This window comes from Leptonychotes weddellii, chromosome 4, assembly GCF_054177405.1.
Source record: "Leptonychotes weddellii isolate Sample4059 chromosome 4, ASM5417740v2, whole genome shotgun sequence".
NCBI lineage: Eukaryota > Metazoa > Chordata > Mammalia > Carnivora > Phocidae > Leptonychotes > Leptonychotes weddellii.
In genome coordinates, this window is record NC_138372.1 from 136,885,540 (window position 1) to 136,913,132 (window position 27,593).

Consider the following 27,593-nt stretch of genomic DNA (forward strand, 5'->3'; position numbering starts at 1 on the left):
AGGTGGTATCTCATTGAGGTTTTGATTTGAGTTTCCCTGATGCTGAGCGATGTTGAGCACTTTTTCATGTGTCTGTTGGCCATTTGGATGTCTTCTTTGGAAAAATGTCTGTTCATGTCTTTTGCCCATTTCTTGATTGGATCATTTGTTCTTTGGGTGTTGAGTTTGATAAGTTCTTTATAGATTTTGGATACTAGCCCTTTATCTGATATGTCATTTGCAAATATCTTCTCCCATTTTGTTGGTTGTCTTTTGGTTGTGTTGACTGTTTCTTTTGCTGTGCAAAAGCTTTTTATCTTGATGAAGTCCCAATAGTTCATTTTTGCCCTTGCTTCCCTTGCCTTCTTCTAAGAAGAAGTTGCTGCGGCTGAGGTTGAAGAGGTTGCTGCCTGTGTTCTCCTTTAGGATTTTGATGGATTCCTGTCTCACATTTAGGTCTTTCAACCATTTTGAGTCTATTTTTGTGTGTGGTGTAAGGAAATGGAACAGTCTTTTATCAAATAATGGATCCTGACAATTGGTGCATTGGAAGAGCAATTTAGTGGGTTATAGCAAGCATTTAAAATATATGGGAAAGAATAGAAAACCTCATAGCATAAAGGCATATAGTAAAGTTATTAGTAAAGAAACTTGTGCATATGTGTGCACTTGTGCTGGGTTATAGTGTAATATTTCTTCCTCAGAGAGAGGATTCAAAAGAGTTTGAATGTGACTGATTTGAAGTATACATGTTCTCTTTCAGTCAAGTGATCTATATATAGGCTAGGACCTTTGATTACTGCTAATAACAGTTTTAAATTGTGGGCTTAGCATATCCTGTAAAATATGTTGAAAGTTTAGGGATGTTTTATTTATTTATTCATGCTTTCCTTTGTATTCTCTGCATTTTGTCTCTGTAAAGTGAGACTACTTCTGAGTTAGACAGCTGGGCTATTCAGTTCTGTGCTCCCTGAAGTATACAGCCTTTGGCTTTTATTGAAGGTCATTTTATCCAAAAATGGCTTTATATGATATTGTCCTTTAATTTACTCAGGGTCTTTTAATTAAATGTTTTTTCTATTATTAAATAGTTAGTAAAAAAAAATTCTATTTGTTTGTTAGGAAGCTCAGAGATAAACTTTGTCTTCCATTGCATGGCTTCCTCTTTCTTGGTTTTGTCATATAATTATCTCTTTCTTTTTCTTTTTACCTTTTTACTCAGAATATATATGTGTGTGTGTGTGTGTGTATATATATATAGTTTAATAGAAATATTTAGGTTATAGATAATAGTTTAATAGAAATATTTAGTTTAATAGAAATATTTAGGATATAGATATATTTTAAATGTAATAAAAATATTTAGGATATAGATAAACTTTAAAAATCATGTTGCCTACTGGGTCTGAAGTTATGATTTAGTCATCTTTGATCATCATCTAGTAAAGAGGACAGCAGACCTGTTCTTTGAAGGGCCAGTTACTTAATATTTTAGGATTTGCAAGCCGTATATTTTCTGTTGCAGCTATTCCATTCTTCTGATTTCACATGAAATCAAACATAAATGATAAATTAATGTATTGGCCTGTGTTCCAATAAAAGTTTATTTATAAAAATTGATGCAAAGATCTCATTTTGCCAGCCCCTGATCTAAACAGTGTCTGGCTGATAATAGGCATTTATATGTTTACTACACTGCACAGAAACTGAACTGCACAAAACCACAGTGTTTTCTTCAATAATCAGAGTCCCTTCGTTGAAATGTGAAATAAGAAGCTAATGTCAAGATTTTCTGGTCTAGCAGTCTATCTTTTTTGGGACATGGACCCTTGAAAATCTGTTGAAAAAGTTGTAGACTCACATACGCACATTTGAAACTGCACATAACTTCAGGTATTCACATTCTTGCTGAAGTCCATCTCTAGGTTCCAGCTAAGCCTCTGATCTAGCCCACATTTTGTGGATAAGAAAATGGAAACTCAGATATCTTGGTATACATGAGGAGAGATAGTACTAAGTAGTCATTCAGTCAAAATTTTTTCTGCAGAAAATATTGAATATGAAGTGGAAGATACAGTTTGTGGTGTGTGTGTATATTTGAATGTTTGCCATGTTAGGCTGTTAGGGCTTGGTATTCTGAAAAGTCTCTTGAAAGGGAGTTTAATAATAATTGGAGAGTATATGAGATAATTTAGGAATATTTGTAATATATCATCCGTTCAAGAACCTAAGCCAAGAATGGCAATGTCTTGTTATAGAAGATAGCATAATCATTTCCTTTCTCTCTGCCTGTGGGGGACCACAAGATTTTAAAGCTATATAATCACTGTTCCTTTCTGGAACATCTAAGAGTAGAGAAGATCTATGGTAAATGAAAAAGAAATGCATTTCACATCTATTTTTTATGCTTTTATTGTTTTAATATCTTCCATTAACATTTTCAGGAAAAACTTTTTTTTTTCCTAATAACAGTGACACATTGTGTAAGTTGTGTTAATCCACTGGTTAAGTTCCCAGCAGTTAGCATTAACCTAACAGAAGTGTTGTTTTCTTTATGTACCAGTATAAAGACTGTATTCTACTAGAAGCCCAGGTTTCTTTTTTTTAAAGTAGGCTCTATGCTCAGCATGGAGCTCAACATGGGGCTCAGACTTATGACCCCGAGATCAAGACCTGAGCTGATATCAAGAGTCAGACACTTAACTGACTAAGCCACCCAGGTGCCCCTAGGCTTCTTTTGTTTGGAGGCTCTGCTGTGCCCTACGCCAGACTTAGAATTACTGCTTTCAGCCTTTCCAAGAGGACAGTCTGGAGAAGACCTTTCTACCTCTTAATCCTCCCATGCTCGAAGTGATACATAGTCTGCTCACATTTCACTGAGGAAAACTGTATGGACATTATGTATGGCTTAGAAGTCCTTATCTCAGTAATAATTCTACAATCTGGATGGAAGGGGAAGCACAAGATACTCATGGATAGTCATTTCTGATATCCAGGTGTTCTTTAATATATTGATATATTGATTCTTTTAAAAGTGGGTTATGCTAAAAACTATTATGTCAATAACCTTCAGGATATCTAATGTTTATATTTTGTTTATTACAGAAAAGGTGAAAATTGGAGAGCTTTTAAAAAAAAATTTTTTTAACTTATATATAATGTATTATTTGTTTCAGGGGTACAGGTCTGTGATTCATCAGTTTTACACAATTCACAGCGCTTACCATAGCACATACAATCTTCTTAATGTTGTGTAGGTTGGGGGACATTGGAGAAGAGGCTGTAGGGGAGAAGACATTTATACTGGGACTGTAACAAGAAGGGAGAATGGACAAAGAGTACTCTAAACTGAAGGAAGAATATGAGCAAAGTCCATGAAAGTTCATAGTGTTTTATCTGGCCCTGTGGGCATAGATGTATATATGTCTGGAGGAATGGGGTTTATGGGTGGGCGAGAGTTGGATAACTGGAATTTCTGGAAAGTTTGATTAGGAATTTCTGGAAAGCTTGATTAGTAACAGGCAGCTGTTTGAGAGCCATCCAGTATGACATCTTGTAGGTTCTTACCCCAGAGTGACCTTGCATTTTCAGATGCTTAGGGAATAGACCTGGATTACTGTTATGTCATCTGAACAGATATACTCTCAGGGACTATCTAAATATTTAGTGATGAGAACTAGTAGATCTGCTGTTTGACACTCTCCTATAGCTTACTTAGAACTAAGTTATTATGGAGGATTGGGGAGACAGTGTATCATTTTTTCCATTGGTTAGTTTCTGTTACTTTGGTATTGCATTTTTAGTAAGGAAATGTAGTCTATGGGGGTAGTTCTTTTTAGATATTTTATTCTTTAATATTCTTTGGTGAATTGGCTTATTCATCTCAATTTGTATGCTACTTTTATAATGAGAAACTGAGGGAAAATACTAAAAAATAGATTAAAAAATCCATTAGCAGTGTTTTGTTGGTTAAAATACATTTACGGTATTATGTTTCTGTTATTTTGCACTAAATATTTTCTCCAGTTCTATCTTCGAGAGTTTATTTTTTTCTTTTGAAGGTAATAAAAAGTCATGAACTCTTAAGAGGTTTTTATGAATTCCTTATTGATGACATATTTTTCAGAAATAGGAAAACCAATATTAGTCATGCTTCTTGACTTCTTAGAAACAGGATGTTTATTTTTATTTTTATTTTTAACATCTGTGTTGAGTAGTAATAGCATGGGGGAATATACATTCCAAGATCGAAACTTTTGATTTTTAAAATTTCTTTTGGAAGCTTAATTTGTTAAGCATTTTAGTGTCTACTCTCATAAGAGTATTTATTACCGGGGCACCTGGGTGGCTCAGTCTGTTAAGTGTCTGCCTTCGGCTCAGGTCATGATCCCGGGGTCCTGGGATCAAGCCCCGCATCGGGCTCCCTGCTCCGCAGGAAGCCTGCTTCTCCCTCTCCCACTACCCCTGCTTATGTTCCCTCTCTTGCTGTATCTCTCTCTCTCTGTCAAATAAATAAATAAATAAATAAAATCTTAAAAAAAAGAGTATTTATTACCTTAAATTTATTGATATTTTGTATGTTAATTCTTTGAATATGATAATTGGCACTCTAAAAGCTGCTAATAGTTTCCACATAGGAGAAAAAATTGAAATTAGTTGTTTTACATTTCTTTCCTATTTATATCCTTTGGGTATGAATGAGGGAGTTGGTTTTTGCAAAGGTGTTATGGTTGAATTGATTTAAATAGGCTTTCTCTCAGCAGGTTTTAGTGTACGTGTTAACAGTGACAGTTGCTGACAGAAGTTGATTCTGTTTTGCCCAGTTAAGTTCTGAATATAAGTAGGATAGTTCATGAAATAGTTAACATTTTAATTAGTTTTTAAATAAGTTTTAGAGTCGGAAGTGCATTTGAATCAAGTGAAGTCTTTCATATGTTTCTCCTGTGTTTTCTTAAAATGCTGTTTGTTTTTTATTTATAATTTCAATTAAATTCCTTACTAATGTATCTGTATACACATTTATTGTGTGAGAAGCTTCTGAGAATGTGGAGTATCCCATAGTAGCATAAAATTAAAAGAAAATTTTGGAGATTTTAGGCAAGCTAGGGCAAAAAGGAATGTTCACTAGTTCTGTTTTTTTTTTTTTTAAACTGCTATTTGTTTATTGTTCTTATTTCCCTGTGTTCGCATTATGCTTTTTCTCCGTTCTTCCATACTTCTCTTTTTTCTTTCTTTTCATTGTGTTCTTTGTCTCTGTCTCTAAATTGTGTCTACATTTTCTTCCTCATTCTTATTCTCTCCTCTACCCTCCTTCAATATTACTTATTAGTAAGTGGAAATACTTGAATCCATTATGATGGTCATGTTTCTCCTACCTTTCTTCCTCCCAGCCTAACTTTTGAATACTTCTATGGCTATTTAAAGTAGGAAGAGAAGATGGCTCAAAAAGAAACTCTTAAAGAAGCAACTCTTCTAATATGTTGTATAATCAGTGTTTAGTAACATTGTTTCATTTGGGAAAATGTTTCTAAAATAGGCAGAAACCAGACAAAGTACTGAATATAGGATTATCACTGACTGGGATCTAGTATTATGTTAGTCTCTGATTTCTCTTAGTACATGAACACTTCCTTATATAGAACTTCTTGGTAATGGTTTTTGGGGGTGGATGTGCTACTTATTAGCTGTGTCAGTATTGCAAGCCTGTCCACCTGACTGTTTCTTCTTTGCAAAATATGCTAAATGATACCCACCTATCATATACATTAAGTTCAATAACATTTTAAGAATAATTGTTTATTGACAGACTTATGGCTAATTGAATCCTTTTTTTTCTCTTTTATAGGTTATGTGCAGAGTCTGATCAGACGAGTAGTAAATAATGTAAATATTGTTATAAATAATCTCATACTAAAATATGTTGAAGATGATATTGTTCTTTCAGTCAATATCACTTCTGCAGAGTGCTATACAGTAGGTGAATTATGGGATCGTGCGTTCATGGATATTTCTGGTGAGTAAATATTAAGAAAAGTATAGATTTTTCCATTATTGAAATAGTTGTCTTGGTTTCTAAACCTTTTTTGGGCCAACTGGCTCTTCGATAAATTTGATGAGAACTTTATGCTTCAGCCTAGAAAAATGAACATATATAAAATTTAGCATACAGGGGCGCCTGGGTGGCTTAGTTGGTTAAGTGTCTGCCTTTGGCTCAAGTCATGATCTTGGAGTCCCGGGATTGAGTCCCGCATTGGGCTCCCTGCTCAGTGAGGAGTCTCCTTCTCCCTCTGACCCTCACTCTGCTCTTGTGCTCTCTCTCAAATAAATAAATAAAATCTTAAAAAAATTAAGCATACAACTAACTATAGGTTTAATAGACCCTCAAATGAAGAAATCCCAGACTCCATTTTTAATATGCTTAATTTTTATTCTTTCTTACCTGCCACATGTTTCAAATGTATTATATAACATTTTACAGTGCAATGGGTTTGTAGTAATAAAAATAGTTAAAATTTTTGACATATTTGAAGGAGGAAATGGAACATGTTGCTTTTGTATTGCTTGGTAATGGCAAAACAATGTATTTGACTGATTTATGTTTTTGGTTTGTATATTCCAGAGTGTATTTGGGACTTCTGGATAATCCTAAAGCCTCTTTTGACTGTTACATGCTGTAATCTTCTTCTGCTTACATTAAAAGAACTATTAAGTAATATAATTTTAGTAACTACCATTTATTTATTTTATTATGTTTTACCTGGTAGGCACTGTGCTAAGCATTGAAAATACAGCTGTGAAAGAGACACTGCTTCTTTTGTTAGAAGAGATATTAATAAATCATAATATTTGATAAATATTCTGATAGGGTAAGGAGTGGACATTTTTTGAAAATATAGTGAGGAGGGGCACCTGGGTGGCTCAGTCGGTTAAGCGTCTGCCTTTGGCTCAGATCATGATCCCAGGATGCTTAGATCGAGCCCCCGCATCGGGCTCACTGCTCAGCAGGGTTTCTGCTTTTCCCTCTCCTGCTCCCCCGCTTGTGCTCTCTGTCAAATAAATAAATAAAATCTTAAAAAAAAAAAAAAAAAGAAAATATAGTGAGGAGACTATTGTGAGCACCTTTTATCTGTGACTTGCCAGGGTATGTATTTGTTAACAGTGTTGGCACTAAGACAACCTGAGTTTGGATCCTGGCTGTCTCACTTAGTAGAGCTATATGACCTTAGGTGACTTACTTGACCAGTTCTTAGTTTCTGCATTTGTAAAATGGGGGTAAAATAGGAGCTTCCTTATAGAGTTATTTTATTAAATACATTAATGCACTGAAAGCACTTATAAAAGTGTCTTGTACATAGTGCTCAGAAAATGAGCTGTTAAAATTTTTTACATTTATTTTCTCAAATTCTCATAACTCCATAAAGTGATATTCTTTCTCATTCATTTACTTATATGTTCACTTACTCATCTTAAGTCCTACTTAAAAGGAAAGCAAAAGGAAATTTAGTCTCAAGGTTACTTAACTTGCCTAGTTTAGGCATACAACTAGGAACTAGCAGAATTTGATACAGTCTCATTTTTGTGTGTTCTCCAAGCTTCAGTCTTTACTTTTTGTTTTTTTTTAAAATAGGCTCCACACCCAACGTGGGGCTCGAACTCATGGCCCTGAGATTAAGAGTCAGTATCCTTTACTGACTGAGCCTGCCCTGGTGCCGCTTAGTCATTATATTTTAAAATGAAGAATAGTTTTGATCTCACAGTTTTGTTGTGAGGCATTAATCAGTGCATATGCAAAGTCCCAAGCATTGTTTCTGAGACATTGTTAATGCCTCCCTATCATCCTCTTTGGGAAAAATATTCCATACAAAGGCCACAAGGAAACATTAAGGACGATGGAAAACAAGCAGAACTGGACAATGCAGGATTGAATGTGTTGACATTTTATGGGAAGAAGTTTCATTTATAGTTTTAAAATACAAGGAATGTAAATATTACTTTGGGACATTATAGTGAATTAGAGTCTTGGGTTGGGAGTTAGGGCATCTTGGTTTCAGTCTTCCTTCCACCACTAACTTAGTATAACCTTGGGTGAGTCATTTGTAAAATGTGAATTATCATTACTACCAGTGTGCTAATGTATTTAAGAAAATCAAGTATCCCCATGAAAGTTCTTATGAGGGTGGTGATAAAAACAGCAAAAATGGTATCTTGCACTTGTTGAGTTCTTGTTAACTGCTGAGCCTGGTGCTGTGCTTTTTTTTACATTATCTGGTTTTAATCCTTTACCTTCTGAGATAGTTACTATTATTTTCCCTTTTATTTTTAATGCAACATTTGATACTTATAAAGATTTAGGTCACATATTTTGTTATAAAACAGTGTAAGGAGCACCTCTTCTCTAAGTATCTAGAACATACACAGTAGTTTACCCCCACGAATGTGTTTTTCCCTATCTCATCCCCTTCCTCCTAGAGTTAACTGCTGTATTAAATTTTATCATTTAATTGCTTGAAAAGACTTGTGCTATAAAAAGGAATGAAGTACTGATATATGCTACAACATGGATGAACCTTGAAAACATTCTAAGTGAAAAAAGCCAGACAGAGAAGTTGTATATTGTAGGATTCCACTTATATGAACTGCACAGAATAGCCAAATCTATATAGACAGAACGTAGATTAGGGACTGTCTCAGGATTGGGGAGTAGGGAGGGCAATGAGGGGATTGAGGGATGAGAGCTCAAGGGTACAGAGTTTCTTTTCTGATGTATTGAAAAAGTTTTGAAATTGATTGTGCTGATTGATGCATAATATTGTCAGTATACCAAATGCCACTCTGTTGTAGCCTTTAAATTGTTAATTTTTAAAAAAGATTTTATTAATTTGAGGGGGGGTGGAGAACGAGCAGGGGGAGGGCAGAGGGAGAAGCAGACTCCCCACGGGACAGGAACCTGGGATCACCATCTGAGACGAAGGCAGACTCTCAACCGACTGAGTTACCCAGGCGCCCCTAAGTTGCTAATTTTATGTTATGTGAATTTTATCTCAATCAAAAAGTATCAGATGTGATTATACATAAATAATATATTACATGTATTTTTGAGCTTTGTAAAGATAGTATGCTCTATGTTGGGAATTTGAGGCTTGAGTAAAACAGGTTCCTGTTTTCAATCAATGTCATGCTTTTAATATTTTTCCATATTGTTGCATGTAGTTATAGATAACTTATTTTTACTTGTGAATAATATTCTGCTGTTTAAGTATGCCAGAACTTAATTGTTCTGATGATGGGCATTTGGGATGTTTCCCGATTTTTGCTATTACAAACAGTGCTATTAGGAATCTTTGTACATACCTTTTGATGCATATGTGTAAGCATTTCTTAAGGACATACACTTAGTGGGTTTGTTAGATGGGAGGAGAGCAAATGTTCACGTTTTCAAAATAATGCCAGATCATTTTCCAGAGTGCTCCAGAGTTGGATAGACATAATTATTATCCCCATTTTACAGATTAAATTGCAATTTAATTTCACATTATCTAAAGTATGTACCAGAACTAGAATTCATTTTGTAAGTTTTTAAAAGGTAGTTGTTATATTTAGTGTTTAAGAAAAATATTTTCAAAGCTTTAATAATTTCCTTTGTCAGTGAATAATAGTTTTCTAGAATACCCTCAAAATATAGACCACTATTTTCTTACAGCATAATAGATAAAAACATGAATTCTCAAGTAAGGTTGCCAGAGTTTGAATGATCGGTCTGTCCTTTATAAACTAACATTAAACTATTTCCCCTTACTGTGTCTCAGTTTTCACATCTTTTAAACAGAGGGATGTAAATATTAAAAGATAGCAGAGGGAAAAGACTTAGTGTATTATCTGATAGCAAACATTCAGTAAATTATTATGAAAAAGAGAGTGAAGGAAGTATCTAGAGGGTTTCTTTCATTTCTAGTTCTGTTATTACATACATGTACACAAGGAAATATATCAGTAAATCATTTATTTATATACTATGTAAATTGTAGTAGATTTGGGCCTAATAGTTACCTAGGAATTGCTTATTGTTAGGAATAAAACTTCTCATTTGCTAAAGGTTTCATTTTCTAGTTTGATACTTTATCAGCAGTTGTTTCATGTTTATTCCCTTGAAAACAAACTGTTTACTCTTATTGGTAACGTGGTAGTTTCTTCATCAATTGCTTAGAGCAGTGATGTCCACTAGAATTTTCTGTGATGATGAAAATATTTTATATTTTTACAGTCTAGTACTGTAGCTACTAGCCACATGTGCTATTGAGGACTTGAAATGTTGCTAATGTAACCAAGGAACTGAAATTTAATTTTTATATAATTTTAACTTATATATAAATTTAAATAGTCACATATCGCTGGTGGCTACCATACTGGAGAGTACAAGTTTAGAGAAGCTGTGAGTTTTTTTGTATAAGATATTAAATGAATGACTACTGCTCAGAATGTTATTTTTAATGTGGTTTCTCAAGAATTATATTTAAGTTATTTGGTATCTCATTGCAGATAGCAAAATGTAGCAAAATTTTTCATAAATTTTGTCTTAAATTTGTAGTTAGATACCAAGCAAATTAGGGACAAGCTATTTCATTTCTTTGTCCTTTATTTGATTCTTCATACTTGCAGTGGGATTTTTGTGCCTATTTCATAAGGTTGTTGGAGGATTTAAATAATAAATGAGAAATTCTTTGCATGGATTCTGGCATCATGTATTAAATGCTCTATTAATCTTACTATTTGTACTAATAAAAAATGGTTGCTTTTTTCTCTAACTTTCCTTTTTACTTAAAATGGTTTTTCTTTTTTTTTTTTTTTTAGCAACTGATCTGGTGCTGAGAAAGGTTATCAATTTTTCTGACTGTACAGTTTGTCTTGATAAACGAAATGCTAGTGGTAAAATAGAATTTTACCAGGATCCTTTATTGTATAAATGTTCCTTCAGAACTCGTCTGCATTTCACATATGATAACCTAAATTCCAAGATGCCATCTGTTATTAAAGTAGGTGTTTCTTTTTCTAGTAGTTGAGTTGCATGTCTCCATTTTGTTTATTGGTTCTTGCAGGTGCTACTAAAGAAGAAATTAACCTCATAAAAATATATACCATTAGTTTTTGTAAGAGTTTTATTTCTATTTATAATTTTAGGTTTTATTGTTTATTATATTTTAAATCTTTCTGCATTGTGTGTTGTAGTAGAGAGATTTTGGGGACTTTTTTTTCTCCCTGTGACTGTAGTTTCCTTTATAGTTTGTCCAGCTGTTTCTTCATGTTTTTTTCTTTTAAATGGATAGAGGAAATCCTATAAGAAGTGTAATTATAGCCATAGTGGACTGAATATCAATGTATATTTCAATCCTTATAATTTATTTAACATGATCTGATAACTGTAGTTATTGTCCCTCTTTCTTAGATAACCTCATAAGGCTTAATATGCTGACCTAATATCTTTGTTTATTGGTTCAGGAAATTTTAGCTTTTGATCTATGGATTCAGAATGTAATTAAAATCTTAGCATGTAGGAATTTTTTAGGTAATGTGAAAGCTTTTACTCCCAAGATAGTGGAACATATTTTCAACGTGTATAGTTAGTCTCTTAATGTAAATCTTGTGTTCTTTCCTTGTATAACAGTTTTCTAAACCTCTATCCATATATTAGTTTTTGAAAAAGAATTCACACAGTAGCTTGTGATCTTGTTAATAACTAAGTTTTAATGTGGAATGAATATTTATTGTTGAGTATCATGCCTTTGAATACTAAAGTGCTATAATGGAAAAGCTGCCCCTGAGTCTGAACACGGGTATTGACTACTGTGCCTAGTTGTACATGGATATATAACTTATTTTTTAATACTGTCTTTTTAAAAAGCATGTAACACTTTCTCTTTTATGTAGCTTTACTGTATATTTATTCATGAAATCCACCTGTTTTTCTTTGGTAGTACTTCAGTCATCAGGGTTCTAGTTTTCTTCCCATTGTATACAGTGCACATCAATTTATTGAAATTCTGTTACTCTTTCCTTCTATTTTTGAATTAGCTTCTTTGCCAAAGATAAGCATAGAAAAATATTAATTCAATGGTATTGATGGCTCTGTCTCAGGATAATGGGCTTACTTTCCTTCTTTCACCTTGAACCTGCTAGAAACATTGGGGAACGTTAAGGATAAATTCAAGATACATTTTGACAGCAAGTAATGGATGCGTGTATGCCTTACAGTATAAAATAAACTTATTGATCATTAGTACAAATATAATTATACATTCTAGAATGTGGCTAAATTAGAGGAAAGTAAAAGTAAATGAATTTGAGGGAAACTTAGTGTTAGCATTTAAGTTTGTATTCTCAAAATTGATTAGCCATGATATATCATCCTAAAAAGCATCTTAATATTAAGTAAGTTTGTTGACATGGGGTTTTTGACCCTGGTAATCACCAAATATGAGGTACCATTATGTTCAACTGAAATAAAATTGAATTTTTTATTAATACCATTGTGGTGTAAGATTTGCTATTTTGAGTTAGACCTATCATTCTTCTGACTCCTAGTCCTAGGAAGTATATATTAAAAGCACATGGTTAACCTCATTGATCACCTCAAAGAGAGGGGATTTCCCAGAATATTCCAGATGCTGTAATTATTCATTTAAGTCTCTCCCATATATTTAAGTGGTTTTTGAATTTATCTGTATTTTGGGTTGGCTTTTTATAATTTTCTATCTGTTGGAACGAATATGTCCTAGGGTTTGTGTCATCTGAGATATAGACTATATGGGTACATAAGTAACATGTCCCCTATTTTTGAAAATTTACTTTTTAAAAAAGTTTTTTAGAGATATGAAAGTCTGACCTAAATCTTTGACCACTTTCTGATGAATTCCTTTGGAAAGATTTTGGTAATTGCAAATATCTTAATAATGGGCTTAAATTTTTTTAAGGCCTGTGTTCTTTATTGCAAAAGTGTTTCCAGAAAAATTTAACCAATGTATATGTTCATGAGCATCAAGGAGGGTTCCTATCCTTAAATATGATCATGTTAAAAAAATTGACAACTTGTTAAAATATATTTTAATTAACATTTGTTAGTGAAGTTAGATTTTTTAAAATATGTTCACTGGCCATTTGTTCTTTGAAAAATCCATTGAGGTTCTTTGTCCATTTTTCTATTAGGGATTAATCTTACTGATTTTAGAGATACTTTAATCTATCTACCATATATAAAATATATAAAATATCTTATGTATTTTAAATGTATATGTTTGTGTATATTAGATGTACATATAATATATGTATATAAAAGGTTTATTCTTTGTCTGTTACTGGTTCAGCTAAGATGGCCTTTTGCTGGTGCTATTGGTGCCATACAATATTTTAAAAGGACGTGGTAGAGAAAAACCAAATCAAGAAGAGTTCGGCAGGCCTGCACTGCACACTCTCCACTCCTCCCACCAACCTTTTTCTTACCCTTTCTTGGTCTGTTCAGTGTATGATTTTTAAGTCAGTTTTAAGAAACCTGTATTCATAATTAAATATAGCCTTTTGCAGTTTTCTTCCCCTTCAAATACAAATTTTTGTGCCTCTAACACTGAAAATACGATGACTACTATTACTTTTTCATGTTTCATAAACCCTCAAATACCTTCCAAGAGACTTGGAAGTCAAAATAAACCTTCCAAGAGACTTGACTTTATGGCTTTATTGGTTTTATTCCATGTTTATATAACAGCAGGGAACATTACACTGAGACTATGTTTATATTCCATTCATGTCTTTCTATAAGGATAACTTTGACTGACTGCTGTATATCCTATTTGTTAGTAATTAATCTTGTTTCTTTCTTATACCTGATTCATTTTACAAATTTTATGTCCTATTTAAATCTCTTAAAACTTGTTTGGAAAACTTTTCTGAACATGTATGTCACTTGGTTTTCCATATTTGACAAAGTTTTATTATGTTCATACTTCCGTAGTTGTAATGTTACTAATTTTCTCACTTAGGCTTTTAGAATGTGTATGTATTCTTTTTGGTTAATAAAGCTGGAAAGGGTGATTGAGGTTTTACTAAAATGACATTATGAAACTTTTATTCTTGGTGTGACAGAAATCTCTGATTGTGGGGGGAGTGCTATCAAATTCTTCATATGAACAATGGAGTTGATATTTTGGTTCCATAACTTTATTTCTGGAAAAGTCTAGTGTGACTGTATCTTCTCATCATCATTTCTATTTATACTTATATAATTTGGCTTAGTACAGTTTCTATCTAAAGTTGATTGGTCATTATAGCAAATTTAATTCCTAAGATACTAGAGTAAATTATTTTGGCTTACATATTGGAAATGTTTGGGACATTACTTTTCTCTTATGGTATTCTCTATTTTAGGACTTTTAACATTTATCTATTTATGTTAAAAGGTACTTCCTTTGAACATGCTTTTGTTGATGTGTTTATTTTTTCAAATACAGATTCATACTTTAGTAGAGAGTTTGAAACTTTCTATCACAGATCAACAACTGCCTATGTTTATCCGTATAATGCAACTTGGGATTGCTCTTTACTATGGGGAAATAGGCAATTTTAAAGATGGAGAAATGGAAGATCCTACCTGTCACAATAAAGATATGTTAGGAAACATTACAGGTAAATATAATAAAAACTTTATTTTTGAGCTATTGTTTGTATAGTGTTTTCACCATTGTGAAACTTTAAAAAATAAAACATTAGATTGAATTTTGCAGTGTTCTGACATGATGGGATGATTTTATTTTGGTGGTTTGACACTACTTGATTTTTTTTTTTCTTTACATGCTGGATATTACTGTGATTTTTCTTTTTACATTCTAAAAATAACTTTAATATTTTTAATAGATATAAATGTTGGGAATGTACGTTATATAAAAGTTAAGGTAATGCACCATCAATATTTCCTAATAAATTGTGGTATTGGTAATTTTTTACGAAGGCTTACCAAGAGTTACAGCGGAGTTAGATATACTTAATTATTATATGTAATTATGTGTAACAACTATAGTTACACTTAATTAACTGTGTGCTTCATTGGAGGATACCTAGTTAATTAATTAGAGCATTATTAATGGGCTACATATTTCATTGAAGGATGCTAGTGGGTTAACCTCAGTTATTCAGTTCATTATACTTTTACTAAAGTCTACTGAATGTACTGAACATTGGTAATGTAGGAAAACACAGAGATAAAAAGGTGTGTTCTCTTCCCTTAAAACCACAGTGAGCCATCACTTCAAGGCCACTGGCATGACTATAATCAAAAGACACATAATGACAAGTGTTGGCAAGATTGTAGAGAATTGTAACCTTTATGTTGATTGTGGGAATGTAAAATGGTATGGCTGTTTTGTGAAACAATCTAGTTCCTTAAAAAATTGAACATGGAATTACCATATGACCCAGCAATTCCACTCCTAGGTATATATGCAAAATAACTGATAACATATGTCCATAAAAACTCACATGTGAATATTAAATGGCAGCATTGTTCATTATAACCAAAAAGTGAAACAACCCAAATGTTAATCACCTGATGAATGGATAAATGATTGTGATATATCCATACTCTAGTATTATTCAGTCATACAAAAGAATGAAAAACTGATACATGCTACAACATGATGAACTTTGAAAATATCTTAAGTGAAAGCAGCCAGTCAGAAAGGAACACCTAGTATGATTCCGTTTATATGACATGTCCCTAATAGCCAATTCAATAGAAGTAGAAAGTAGATTAGCAGCAAGGGCCTGGGGGGGGGAGAAGGAAATGGGGATTGACTGCTAATGGGTAGAGGTGTTCTTTTTAGAGTGATGAAAATGTTCCAAAATTGGATAGTGATGATGGTTGCACAACTTTGTGATTATACTAAAAACACTGAATTGTACACTTCTAAAGGTGAGATTTTGTATTTATAGCTTATGAAAAACTGTTATCACCTTAAAAGCTTAGGGAGTAACATTAATAAGTATATGTACGTATAAAATATACCTTTATTTCACACTGGACAGTGAATTCCTGTTAGACAATGAAGTTCTGAAACAGGAATACTATCTAACATCTAGAACAAAACCTAGCACCAGAAGGTGCTCACTTTTTTCCCAACATGCTATTATGACAAATTTCAAATATATAGAAAAGTAGAAAGCGTAGATTGTATAATGTTTTGTTAAATTTGTTTTATCATATAGCTGTTCATCTGACTTCTCTCTTCATCAGTTCAACCAGTGCTTCTGATGGCTTTCAGAGAGGGTTAGACATCCATACATTTCACCCCTAGACTTCAGCAGCATATTGTTACTAGAGTTTATATTTGGTAATGGTTCCTTTTATTTTTTTGAGGGTGTAATTTACAAAGTGAAATGCATAAATCTTAAGTGTACTATTCAAGTTTTGAGAAATGCGTATACCTGTGTGATGTACAGCACCCATCAAGATACAGATTTATCAGTATCTCCAAAAACTTCTCTTTTGCCCCTTTCTAATCATTCCCACATCCCCCACTTCCACTCAGGAAAACACTGTTCTGAATTAAAAAAAAAAAGTTCTGTTGATTTTAGAATTTCATATAAATCAAGTCATATAGTATGAACTCTTATGAAAGGATTCTTTCATTAAACATAATATTCTTTTTTACTTTTATTTTTACTTAAAACTTTATTTTTTTGAGCAGTTTTAGGTTCACAGCAAAATTGAATCGTAGGTACAGAGATTTCCCATATACTCCCTGCCCTAACACATATACTACGATTGTTGAAACTACATTGATACATCATTGTATCAATAGTTTACATTATGGTTCATTCTTGGTATTTGACATTCAGTGGGTTTTGGCAAATGTATAATGATGTATGTCTATCATTGTGGTTTCATACAGAGTATTTTCACTGCCCTGAAGGTATAATATTTTGGGGATTCATCTGTGTTGTTGCATATATCAGTAGTTCTTTCCTTTTTATTTCTAGGTACATTGTATGAATATACCATAGTTTATTTTAGCCATGTTCCTGTTGATGGATATTTGTGTTGTTTCCAGTTTTGGCTGCTATAAATAAAGCTGTCCTGGACATTCTTCTACAAGTCTCTTGTAGACCTGTGCTGTACTTTCTCTTGGGTAGAATTGTGGAATTGTATGTTGAGGTTGTGCCAGGTGTGTTGTTCTACATCCCCCACAACATTGTAGGAGAGTTCCAATTGTTCCACATCTTTGACAGCATTTGGTGTTACCTGTCTTCTTTTTGCTTTTTGCCATTCTGATGGATGTGTTGTGGTATCTCATTGTGGTTTTAATTTGCATTTCATTGATGAGCAGTTATTTTGAAGCTTTTCATGTGGTTATTGACCATTAATATATTTACCTTTGTGAAGAGTATGTTAAATATTGGCCTATTTTTAAACCTTTGTTGGGTTTCATTACTGATTCATAATTTTTTAATATATTCTGAATTCAAGTCCTTTGTCATAAACATGTTTTGGGGATATTTTTTGCCGGCTTGTGACTTGACTAATTCGTTTTTTAATAGGTGCCTCGAGTAGAGTTTTAAATTTTAATTAAATGTAAATTTCAAATTTTTCCTTTATAACTGTTTTGTTCTGTCCTCTAAGAAGTGACAGGTTTTTCTTCTATGTTAAAAAGGGGAGAAAGCAACTCTTTTTGCTTGCAGAGTAGTCAGAATTAGTTTTCTCATCTGTCTAAAGCAGGGATCCTTTTATTGTGGGTGCTGTGGATGCCTTTGACACTCTGGTCAAGCCTGTGAATCTCTTCTCAGAAGGTTTTAAGCATCTTGATTATGATATGCCATGGTATCCTTTCTTTATGTTACTTGTGTTTGGAATACATTAAGGTTTTTAGGTCTGTGGGTTTATAGTTTTCATATATATTTAGAAAATTCGTGGGCATTATTTCTTGAACTGTTTTTCAGTTCTTCTCTCTCCTTTGGAGACTAATTACATGTATATTAGGCTTCTTGAAGTTCAGCAGAGCTCTTTGATGCTCTTGTTCATTTTTGTTCTTTTCCTTTTTCTTTTGTTTGATTGTTGAGAGTTTCTATTTCTGTTCTTGCTCACTAATCTTCTGTATCTAATCCATTAATCACAGCTAATTTATATTTCATCTCAGATACTGTATTTTTCATCTCTAGAAGTTGTTTGGATTGTTAAAAAAGATACCTTATTTCTCCTTGTTTATGCTTTCTTAAATACCTCATTTATATAGACTTTTTTCTTTTAATTTTCTTAAAAATTAAAATAATTTTTGGGACTCCTGGGTGGCCCAGTCGTTAAATGTCTGCCTTCAGCTCAGGTCATGGTCCCAGGGTCCTGGGGCCGAGCCCGGCATCGGGCCTCCCTGCTCGGCGGGGAGCCTGCTTCTCCCTCTCCCACTCCCCCTGCTTGTGTTCCGTCTCCCGCTGTCTCTATCTCTGTAAAATAAATAAATAAATAAATAAATAAAATAAAAATAAAATAATTTTTAATTTGATGCCAAACATTGTGAATTTTATCTTGTTGGATGCTGGATATATTTGTATACAGCAAAAAGTTAAGTTACTTGGAAATAATTTAATTCACTTGTTTTGCTTTACATGTTTTTTAGTTGAGATTAGAGCCGCCATTAGCTTAAGGCCAATTTTGTCCCACTACTGACACTTAGCCTTTTGAATACTTTCTTGATGCCTGATGAATTAAAGGTTTTTTCTTTCTTTCTGCTGAGATCACAAACTAGTCCCAATTTTGTGTAAGTCTTGGGGGTGGTTTTCTTGTTTTGTTTTTTTTTTTCCTCTGGTGGTTCTTTTAGTAGCCTCAATAGTTTCCCTGCATGAAATTGAGTAATAATTAGCTGAGTCCTGGAGTGGGACCCTCTGCAGATATGAGGAGCTTTCTGTGAACAGGTCTTTCTTGTTCAGAGATGAGTGAACACACATTTTGATATTTTGAGATAGCTTCACAAGTGATGTTTGATCTGATTTTTGTAGGTTTTACAGTTGATGGTGATGTAACTGTTATTTGTTACTTATATTTATAATTAAACTATGTAACTGCAGTTTGTTACCTACGTTCATAATTAAAAGTGCTACATTTTAAATAATATATATTTTTCCATTGAGATTCATGAAGTTCCTGACTTCTGTCAAAGGGCTCCAGATTAAGATGCACTCTTCCGAAGGAAAAGAATATTTTAAGAAATTCTAGCCAGAGATTAGGGAGATGCTTTTCTCTTTTCAAGGCTCTTATTGATTCTTTCTGCAAGGCGGTGAGCAAAGATTTGAAACTTCAGAAGCATCTTTCATCAAAATACCTAATTTTTAATTAATAATAAGTATAAATTACAGTGGCTGGTTTTTAGTGATGTTTCTTTTGTTCCACAAGATCAAGCAGTGTTTTAATGCTTTAGACAACCGAGGTCAAGAGTCCAGCCCTGTGGACTCAACCTGGTCACTGCTTCCTGGGTAGAGGTGGTCTGACTTGTTTTATAACTGAGATGATCATTGATGATGTCCAATTTGAGGTCTTACCTCAGTTGATAACAGGCTTTACTTATTCCCCTATAGAAAGTGATAAAATGTTTATGGTTAAACAGCAAGATATAAGGATTATACAAAATACTTTTTGGATCTGTAATTTTTATAATTTATTTTGAAGTAAAATGGCTAAAATTTCTTAGTACTGTATGTTAGGTTCTTTAGTTACTACTTACCATGTCTTTTCCTTCCCAGATGAACTAAGGTAAGTGGCCATGTTTCATAAACTATACATATAAGATATTCCAAGAGTCTCTTGTCATGAGGATTTAAAAAGTTATGAGGTTTTTCTAGCCAGAAATCCGGCTCTCAATGAAGATGATATTTAATGGAGTATATGTGTCATAGATTTATCACTGAAGAGTAAATATGCTTGAATCTGCTGGAGACTGCTTGTACCACAAATTTTCTAAAAAGTAATGTTTTTTCTAAATTCCATGATAGGCTTTTTTTGTTTGTATTGTTAGGATAATGTTAATGGACTTTGATGCAGTTTGTCTTTACGAAGGTGGAATGAGTTGGAGTGGTTGGACTCTAAATCCTTTGCCAATTTCTAACCAAGTGAAAGTAATTTGCTATAATTTTTTCATATGTAGAATAGGAAAGTTACTAATTTATGTTCCTACTAATAAGAATCACCAACACTATTTTTTTTAGCTTCACATAGGAATAATTCTATTATAATATTTACTTTCATCTTTAGGGATAGTTCTTTTTGGGGGTGGTGTATTTTGCCTAGGAGTGCCTGACATTTCTTTATTGGGTACATCAGGAATTAAAGAATTTTTCTTGGATATTTCTGACACTGTGTTTCTGAGAAAAGTCAGTTTTTCAGCACTTAGCCTTATTTTGGGGAGGAAGTTTTTAATTAGTGGAATGCTAAAGAATGAATTTATTCATACATTTAGAATTATGTTATAAACTACGCCCTATATTGTGGACTATGAAAGGGGATTAGCATAGTACAACATATAGAAACTTGAAAGTAGTGGGGTGCCTGGGTGGCTCAGTCAGTTAAGCGTCTGCTTTTGGCTCAGGTCATGATCCCAGGGTCCTGGGATTGAGCTCCGCATCGCATCAGGCTCCCTGCTCAGCGAGGAGCCTGCTTCTCCCTCTCCTTCTGCTGCTCCCTCTGCCTGTGTTCTCTTGCGTGTGTGCTCTTTCCCTCTGCCAAGTAAATTAAAAAAAATCTTTGAAAAACAAAACAAAACACCTTGAAAGTAGTAATGATATATTATGGATTTCAAATAATAACCATTGTATAACTTGTTTATAATTATATGTGGAAAGAAGGATGTGGGAGAAATATTTTTATAGAATTTACATTCCTAATTTTCCTTTTAGTTAAATCCTCTTGATTTATTTAAAATGACTTTATTTTGATAGGTGCCGAGGATGAAACAAGAATAGATATGCAGTATCCTGCTCAGTACAAAGGCCAAGAGCTGTATTCACAGCAAGAGGATGAACAGCCACAGGGATGGGTATCGTGGGCCTGGTCATTTGTGCCTGCAATTGTGAGTTATGATGACGGTGAGGAAGACTTCCTTGGGAATGATCCTACATCAACTACACATCAGCAAAAAGCACAGATTTTGAGGGATCCTATTGTGTCTATAGGATTTTATTGTACAAAGGCAACTGTGACTTTCAAAGTAGGTTTCCTCTTTCTTGCTCTTCATATTTTTTGCAACTTTAATGGATAAATTTTGATTTCTCCAAAGGATCTAGTTTCAAGTTTGTTTTACACTTAACATGTAAGATAGTCTAGCAGTCTTTACTTCATAAAATTATGTTCCCTCGTGTGACTCTGAATTTTGATCTTTTTCTATCAGTTTCATGGAAAGTTTCTCTTCCCACTGAATCTTTAAATTGGCAAACAAAGATGCCTTTATATTTCCATTTAAGAAGAATTGCAGTAAAACCTCTCCCATGAATTCATATATACCTTCAGTTACTGTTTGATCTCTGGCTCTCCTTCGTTACAAAATTTCTTTAGAGGGCTGTTTACATAAAATTTCACTCTTTCCTCACCCTTTTACTCTTTGAGATAGTCCTATTTCTTTTCTAGGTCCTCATTTAACTCGGTTTTTCAGCAGTGTTTCACATACTTGGACTACTTTCTCCATTAACAAATACATGTAAAGTATATAGTCAAAAGAGACCATATAATAGATATTTTCCAGTTAAAGAATAGTAAAGTGAGCACTGTAGTTTTTTTATATTAAGTTTTTAATTCCAGTTAGTTAATATACAGTGTTACATCACTCAATGCTCATCACAAGTGCCCTCCTTAATCCCCATCACCTATTTCACCCATCTCTCCACCCACCTCCCCTCTGGGAACCATTGGTTTGTTCTCCGTAGTTAAACAAATATAGTTAAGTTTGTTCTCTACTGTTTCTTGGTTTGTCTCTTTTCTCCCCCCTTTGCTTGCTTGTTTACTCATAAGTGGCTTAAAATCCACATGAGTGAAATCTCTGACTGGCTTATTTCGCTTAGCATTATACCCGCTAGTTCTGTTCATGTCATTGCAAATGCACGATTTCATACTTTTTAATGGCTGAATACTCCATTGCATACACACACACACAACCCACATCTTCTTTATTCATCAGTTGATGGGCACTTGAGCTGCTTCCATAATTTGACTATTGTTAAATAATCCTGCAGCAAGCATAGAAGTGCATGTATCCCTTTGAATTAGGAACACCCTTTTATTTTAAGAAATATAAAATTATTAGTACTTCAGCACCCTGTGTGTGTTCTTGGATCATATGTTGTCTTATTTGCCCCTCAGTTATAGCCCAAACTTAATTCCGAGTATTTATTTCTTGTCTTTTTAAAATAGTATTATCACACATGTAATATCTTTGAACAGTATCTAATTCATTCAATAAATACATACTAATGCCTTCTATATGCCAGGCTCTGTTTTGTCTTTAAGGATACCCAGTGAACAGATGAGATAAATATCCCTGCCTCTTAAAATATAAATTGTCATTATATGCAAATAAGCTATTTAGTATACTCATTTATGAAAGGGTCCTGTAGAAAAAATAAAGAGGGAAGAGGAATAGTGAATGTGTCCATTAGATAGGAAGGGATTATGCAATTTACAATTGGGTGATCAGGGAAGGCCTTAATGGGAAGGGGATCTTTAAGCAAAGACTCATGAAAGAAAAAGCTCTGTAGATATATAGGAATTAACATTCTAAGAATAGCAAATGGGAAGACCCCGAAAGTTGAAGGAATAGTAAGGAAGCCAGTGGGGCCAGAGCAGAGTGGGCTAAAATGGAAGTAGTATGAAATCAGGTCAGAGAGGTGATGGGGTTGGGGAGAGATCCATAAATTGTAAAACTTTGTAGGTCATTTTAGGTTAGGGTCTTTGTCATTAATCCTGAGCGAGATAAGAAGTTTTTGGACAATTTTTAGCATAGTAGTTACAAGACGATTTATGTTTTAAACTGCATCACTCTGGTTGCTGTGTTGAGAATAGATTATAGGGAGCAAAAGCAGAAATAAGATCAGACAGAGATGATAGGAATTTGCAAGCAGAAGATAATGATTGCTGGACTAGGATGAAATGAAAGCAAGGGGAGGTGGTGAAATGTAACTGGATTTTGGATGTGTTTTGAAGGTCAAGAGGACAGAACTTCCTGATAGATTTTATTGTGAGACATAAATGAAGAGTATCCAAGGATGGTTCCTGAGCAACTAGAAGAATTGAATTTGGGTTTTTTGACATAAGGAGGACTGCGAGAGGATTAGGTTTGAGATAAAATCAGGAGTTTGGTTTTGGACAAGTTTAAGATGCACACTGTATATTCAAGTACAGCTGTCAGGTTGGATTAATGAATCTAGAATTCAGATTAGAAGTTTGGTCTGGGTATATAAGTTTGAGAGTCAGGATTTTATTAAGACTGGAATCAGTGTGTGTGTGGGTGTGTGTATATACACATACATACATATATAAAGGAGAGGTTCTAGGGCCAAGCTCTGTGGCACTATAATGTTAATTATTTGGAAAGAAAAGGCAGAAATAGCATGGGAAACTGAAAATAAGTTAGGCAGAAAACCAAGAGTGTCTATCTGGAAGCTGAGTGCCATAAATGTCTTAAAGTTGAACAAGTAGGTCATTTGTGAGAATGGATTATTGGATTTGGCATTGTGGGAATTGTTGGTGATCTTGACTAGAGCAGTGATTTGACAGTGGTGGGATCTTAGTTGGAGTTGGTAAAAAGCAAATGCGAACACTCGTGGGAATTTAAAATGGTGCAGTCACTGTGGAAAACAGTTTGGTGGTTCCTTGAAACGTTAAACTTAGAATCATATGACCCAGCAATTCCACTTGTAGGTGCATACTCAAAAGAATTAAGCTGTGCTCAAATAGATGTACACAAATGTTCATAAAAGCACGTTTACAAAGGCCAAAAAAGTTGAAACAACGTGGGGTGCCTGGCTGGCTCAGTTGGTAGAGCATGCAACTCTTGACTCTTGAGCTCCACGTTGGGTGTAGAGATTACTTAAACAAACAAAAACCCTAAAAAAAAAGTTAACTCAAATGTTCATCAGTGGATGAAAGAATAATTTTCAGAAAATTGAGGATAGTCTTTTTTGGTAGTACACCGAACTCAGTGGTAATTTTTAAAAAGGCTACTTGTATCTCCAACTCTTGGAAATTGCCAGTATATATTCAACAAATAAATCCTCTTTCCTTCTGCCTATCTCCTCATCTGCTTGCCACCTTCCAAAATTTTGGGATCCTCTTTTAGATTTTATTTCTTTAATTTTATTTGTCTTTGTTGGATTATTATGAAGGCATTTTTCTGAAGGAGATAAACTCATGGGTCCAACCTGTGAAGTAGTATTCCAGGTATTATTCCAGGTAACTTGTTAGGTACTGGAAATGTAGCACAGGGAAAAAAAATCAGGTTTTTGCTCTCATGGTGTTTTTAATTTGGCTTGGATTGTTTACTTGAAATAAACTTTTTAAATCAGTGGTAAAGGTATACAATTTATAACTATACCAGATAGTAGATTAAAAATACTTCAAGTAAATAGTCTTTAATTTAAAGACTTTTCTAATTAAAACCATTAAGTATTTTCTAATATGACAAACCCTGAAAGATGTATAAAATGAATTTTAGCAAAATATGAGCTTGATTGACTTAAAAGATTTTTTTGGTAATAAAGTTTGGGGCAAAAATGATAAAAATACATTAGCTGTGCTATTTTACATTTCTGAATTCTTCTATGGAACAATTTATTTTTTATTATAAATTTCATAATTGAAATTCACTGATCTAGCTTTGATGAAAATAATATCAGCCTATAAAATTAAAAATAATAAAATCTTTAAAATAGATAATAGAAAAACCGGGGTGTCTGGGTGGCAAGGTCGGTTGAGCATCTGACTCTTGATTTTGGTTCAGGTCATGATCTCGGGGTTCTGGGATGGAGCCCTGTGTTGGGCTCCATGCTCAGCATGGAGTCGGCTTGAGATTCTCTCTCCCTCTGCCCCTCCAACTTGTGCTGTCTCTCTCTCTCTCTCAAATAAAACGTTTTTTAAAATTTTTTAATTTTTAAATTTTTAAAAAAGATTTTATTATTTGACAGAGAGGGACATAGCGAGAAAAGGAACACAAGAGGGGGGAGTGGGAGAGGGGAAGCAGGCTTCCCGCGGAGTGGGGAGCCCGATGCAGGGCTCGATCCCAGAACCCTGGGACCATGAGCCAAAGGCAGACGCCTAACGACTGAGCCACCCAGGCGCCCCTCAAATAAATAAAATCTTAAAAAAAATATATATATATAATATAAAAGCCAACCATTGCTAACTATTATTACATATATTGTCAATTTTATTTTTTAAATTAAAATTTTTTTCATGATATATCTCTGCATTTAATAGAGGTTTTTGGCAATAATGATTTTAATTGCATTAATTGTAAGTATAAATATTCAAGCTTAAATTCTAAAAGATATAAACATATCTTAGTAATGACAGCATGAGTTAACGTTTTGTTTGAGAACTTAAATTATACTTAAAACTTTTCTTGGTGTAATTTTTTTTTGAGTGTAGTTGACACACGATGTTATATTAATTTCAGCTGTACAACATAGTGCTTCCACATCTCTATACCTTATGGTATGCTTGCCACAAATGTAGCTACCATCTGTCACCATACAATGCTATTACAGTGTCTTTGATGATATTCCCTATGCTGTGCCTTTTATATTCATTCCCATGACCTGTTTGTTCTGTAATGGAAGCCTGTATATCCTATTCTTCTTCATCCATTTTGCCCATCCCCCCACACCTCTCCCCTCTTAGAACCATCAGTTTGTTCTCTGTATTTATTGGTCTGATGATTCTTTTTGTTGTTCATTTGTTTTTTAGATTCCACGTATGCGTTAAATCATATCGTATATTGCCAGTTTTAGATGATCTAGAAGTTATTTTTAATATAAGTTTGCGAGGGAATTTAAGGATTGCTAGTAAAGTTCTGTCTTTTCTGGTGACTTTTGCATACTTATGTTCAATTTTTTTTTTTTTTTTTAAGATTTTATTTATTTATTTGACAGAGACAGCGAGAGAGGGAACACAAGCAAGGGGAGTGAGAGGGAGAAGCAGGCTTCCTGCAGAGCAGGGAGTCCAATGTGGGGCTCTATCCCAGGACCCTGGGATCATGACCTGAGCTGAAGGCAGACGCTTAACGACTGAGCCACCCAGGCACCCCACTTATGTTCAGTTTGAAATTATTCTGGTATATTTCTCTTCATTGATGAGAAGAATTGTATTAAACTGAGTCAGAATAGTTTGTATTTAAATATAAAACTTTTATCGACTTTTAGGGCAGTAGTTGTCATTAGGTAATACATCTTTTAAAAAATTTAGAACATTTATGTTTCTAAGGTTTCTCTAAGGGAAATATGTTAAGATTTAAGAGGAAAACAGAATTCATTGTTCAGCTTGGATTTAAGGAATGTATGGAATTAATTTGTGGTTCATATTTTGGTCAGAAAATAAGGTCATGTTTCTACATTAGCATTCTGAACAGTTGATATCAATCCAACAAAAATCATGCCAAATTAAATGTAGCATTTAAGAAATCATGTTGAAGATTGTTCTTGTAATGTTTGAGTCCTTTTAATCAATTAATTGCTTTTTCTTTACAGTAATTGTAGACAGCTGAAGGGTGATCAAGTTTAAAATACTGAATTTTACTTGAGCATTTTATAGAATTGTACTTTAAAATAATGACATTGTATACTGGTTCTAGAAGCATCTAAAAAATAAGGGCTTATATATAAACTTTTTGTTACAAAGAATGAGAATAATTAGTTGATTTTAAATATAAAGAAGTTATCATGCTTAAAATTATAACTTTTTGGTTTAATAAGTTCTATTTGACCTAAATTAAATACTGGTTTTTTGTTTTTTTTTTTTTTAATGTGATCTTTGACTTTGCCTTAATGTTTGAATAATACATCCATTTCACAAGAGTAAGGAAGGGTCTCATTAGTAAACATGGGCAGAATACCTTTGAAAAAATAAAAACATTATTTTGGAACAGTTTTAGATTTACAGAAAACTTGCAACGTACAGAGAGTTCACGTAGACTCCTTACTCAGTTTCTCTATTGTTAATATCTTATGCTATCATAGTACATTTGTCCAGACTAGGAAGCCAGCACTGGTGCATTTCTTTTACATTCCAGAGTTTAACTAAATTTCATTATGTCGTTTTCTGTAACATGATCCAAACCAGGATACCACATTGCATTTAGAAAAGTACCTCTTAAAAATAATTTATCTCAGTTTGTCTAGATACATACAAGTAATGTGTTGTAAGCGTCAGGGGTGCAAGGCTTGTTGTGGTGGTGGTGGTTTTGGCAGCATCTAGATTAGTACTTACTAGCTGTCACTCATAAAGTATTTGCATGATCGAATGAGTCTGAGACACATACTTTGAAAGTATACACCCATGAACCTACTTCCCTCATAGAGCTAAATGAAGTTTTGTTGAATTTGTGGGTTTT

At 33.6% G+C, this 27,593-nt stretch overlaps 1 protein-coding gene across 1 annotated transcript in view; it reads left to right on the forward strand.

Moving 5' to 3' along the window:
- The window catches only part of VPS13B (vacuolar protein sorting 13 homolog B), a 743,427-nt gene that overhangs the window by 60,010 nt on the left and 655,824 nt on the right, over positions 1–27,593 (forward strand). The window contains exons 5-8 of the mRNA XM_081817134.1: positions 5,825–5,992; positions 10,828–11,009; positions 14,475–14,649; positions 20,938–21,206. Coding sequence (XP_081673260.1) covers positions 5,825–5,992; positions 10,828–11,009; positions 14,475–14,649; positions 20,938–21,206 — 794 coding nt within the window. The remainder of the gene's footprint in view (positions 1–5,824; positions 5,993–10,827; positions 11,010–14,474; positions 14,650–20,937; positions 21,207–27,593) is intronic.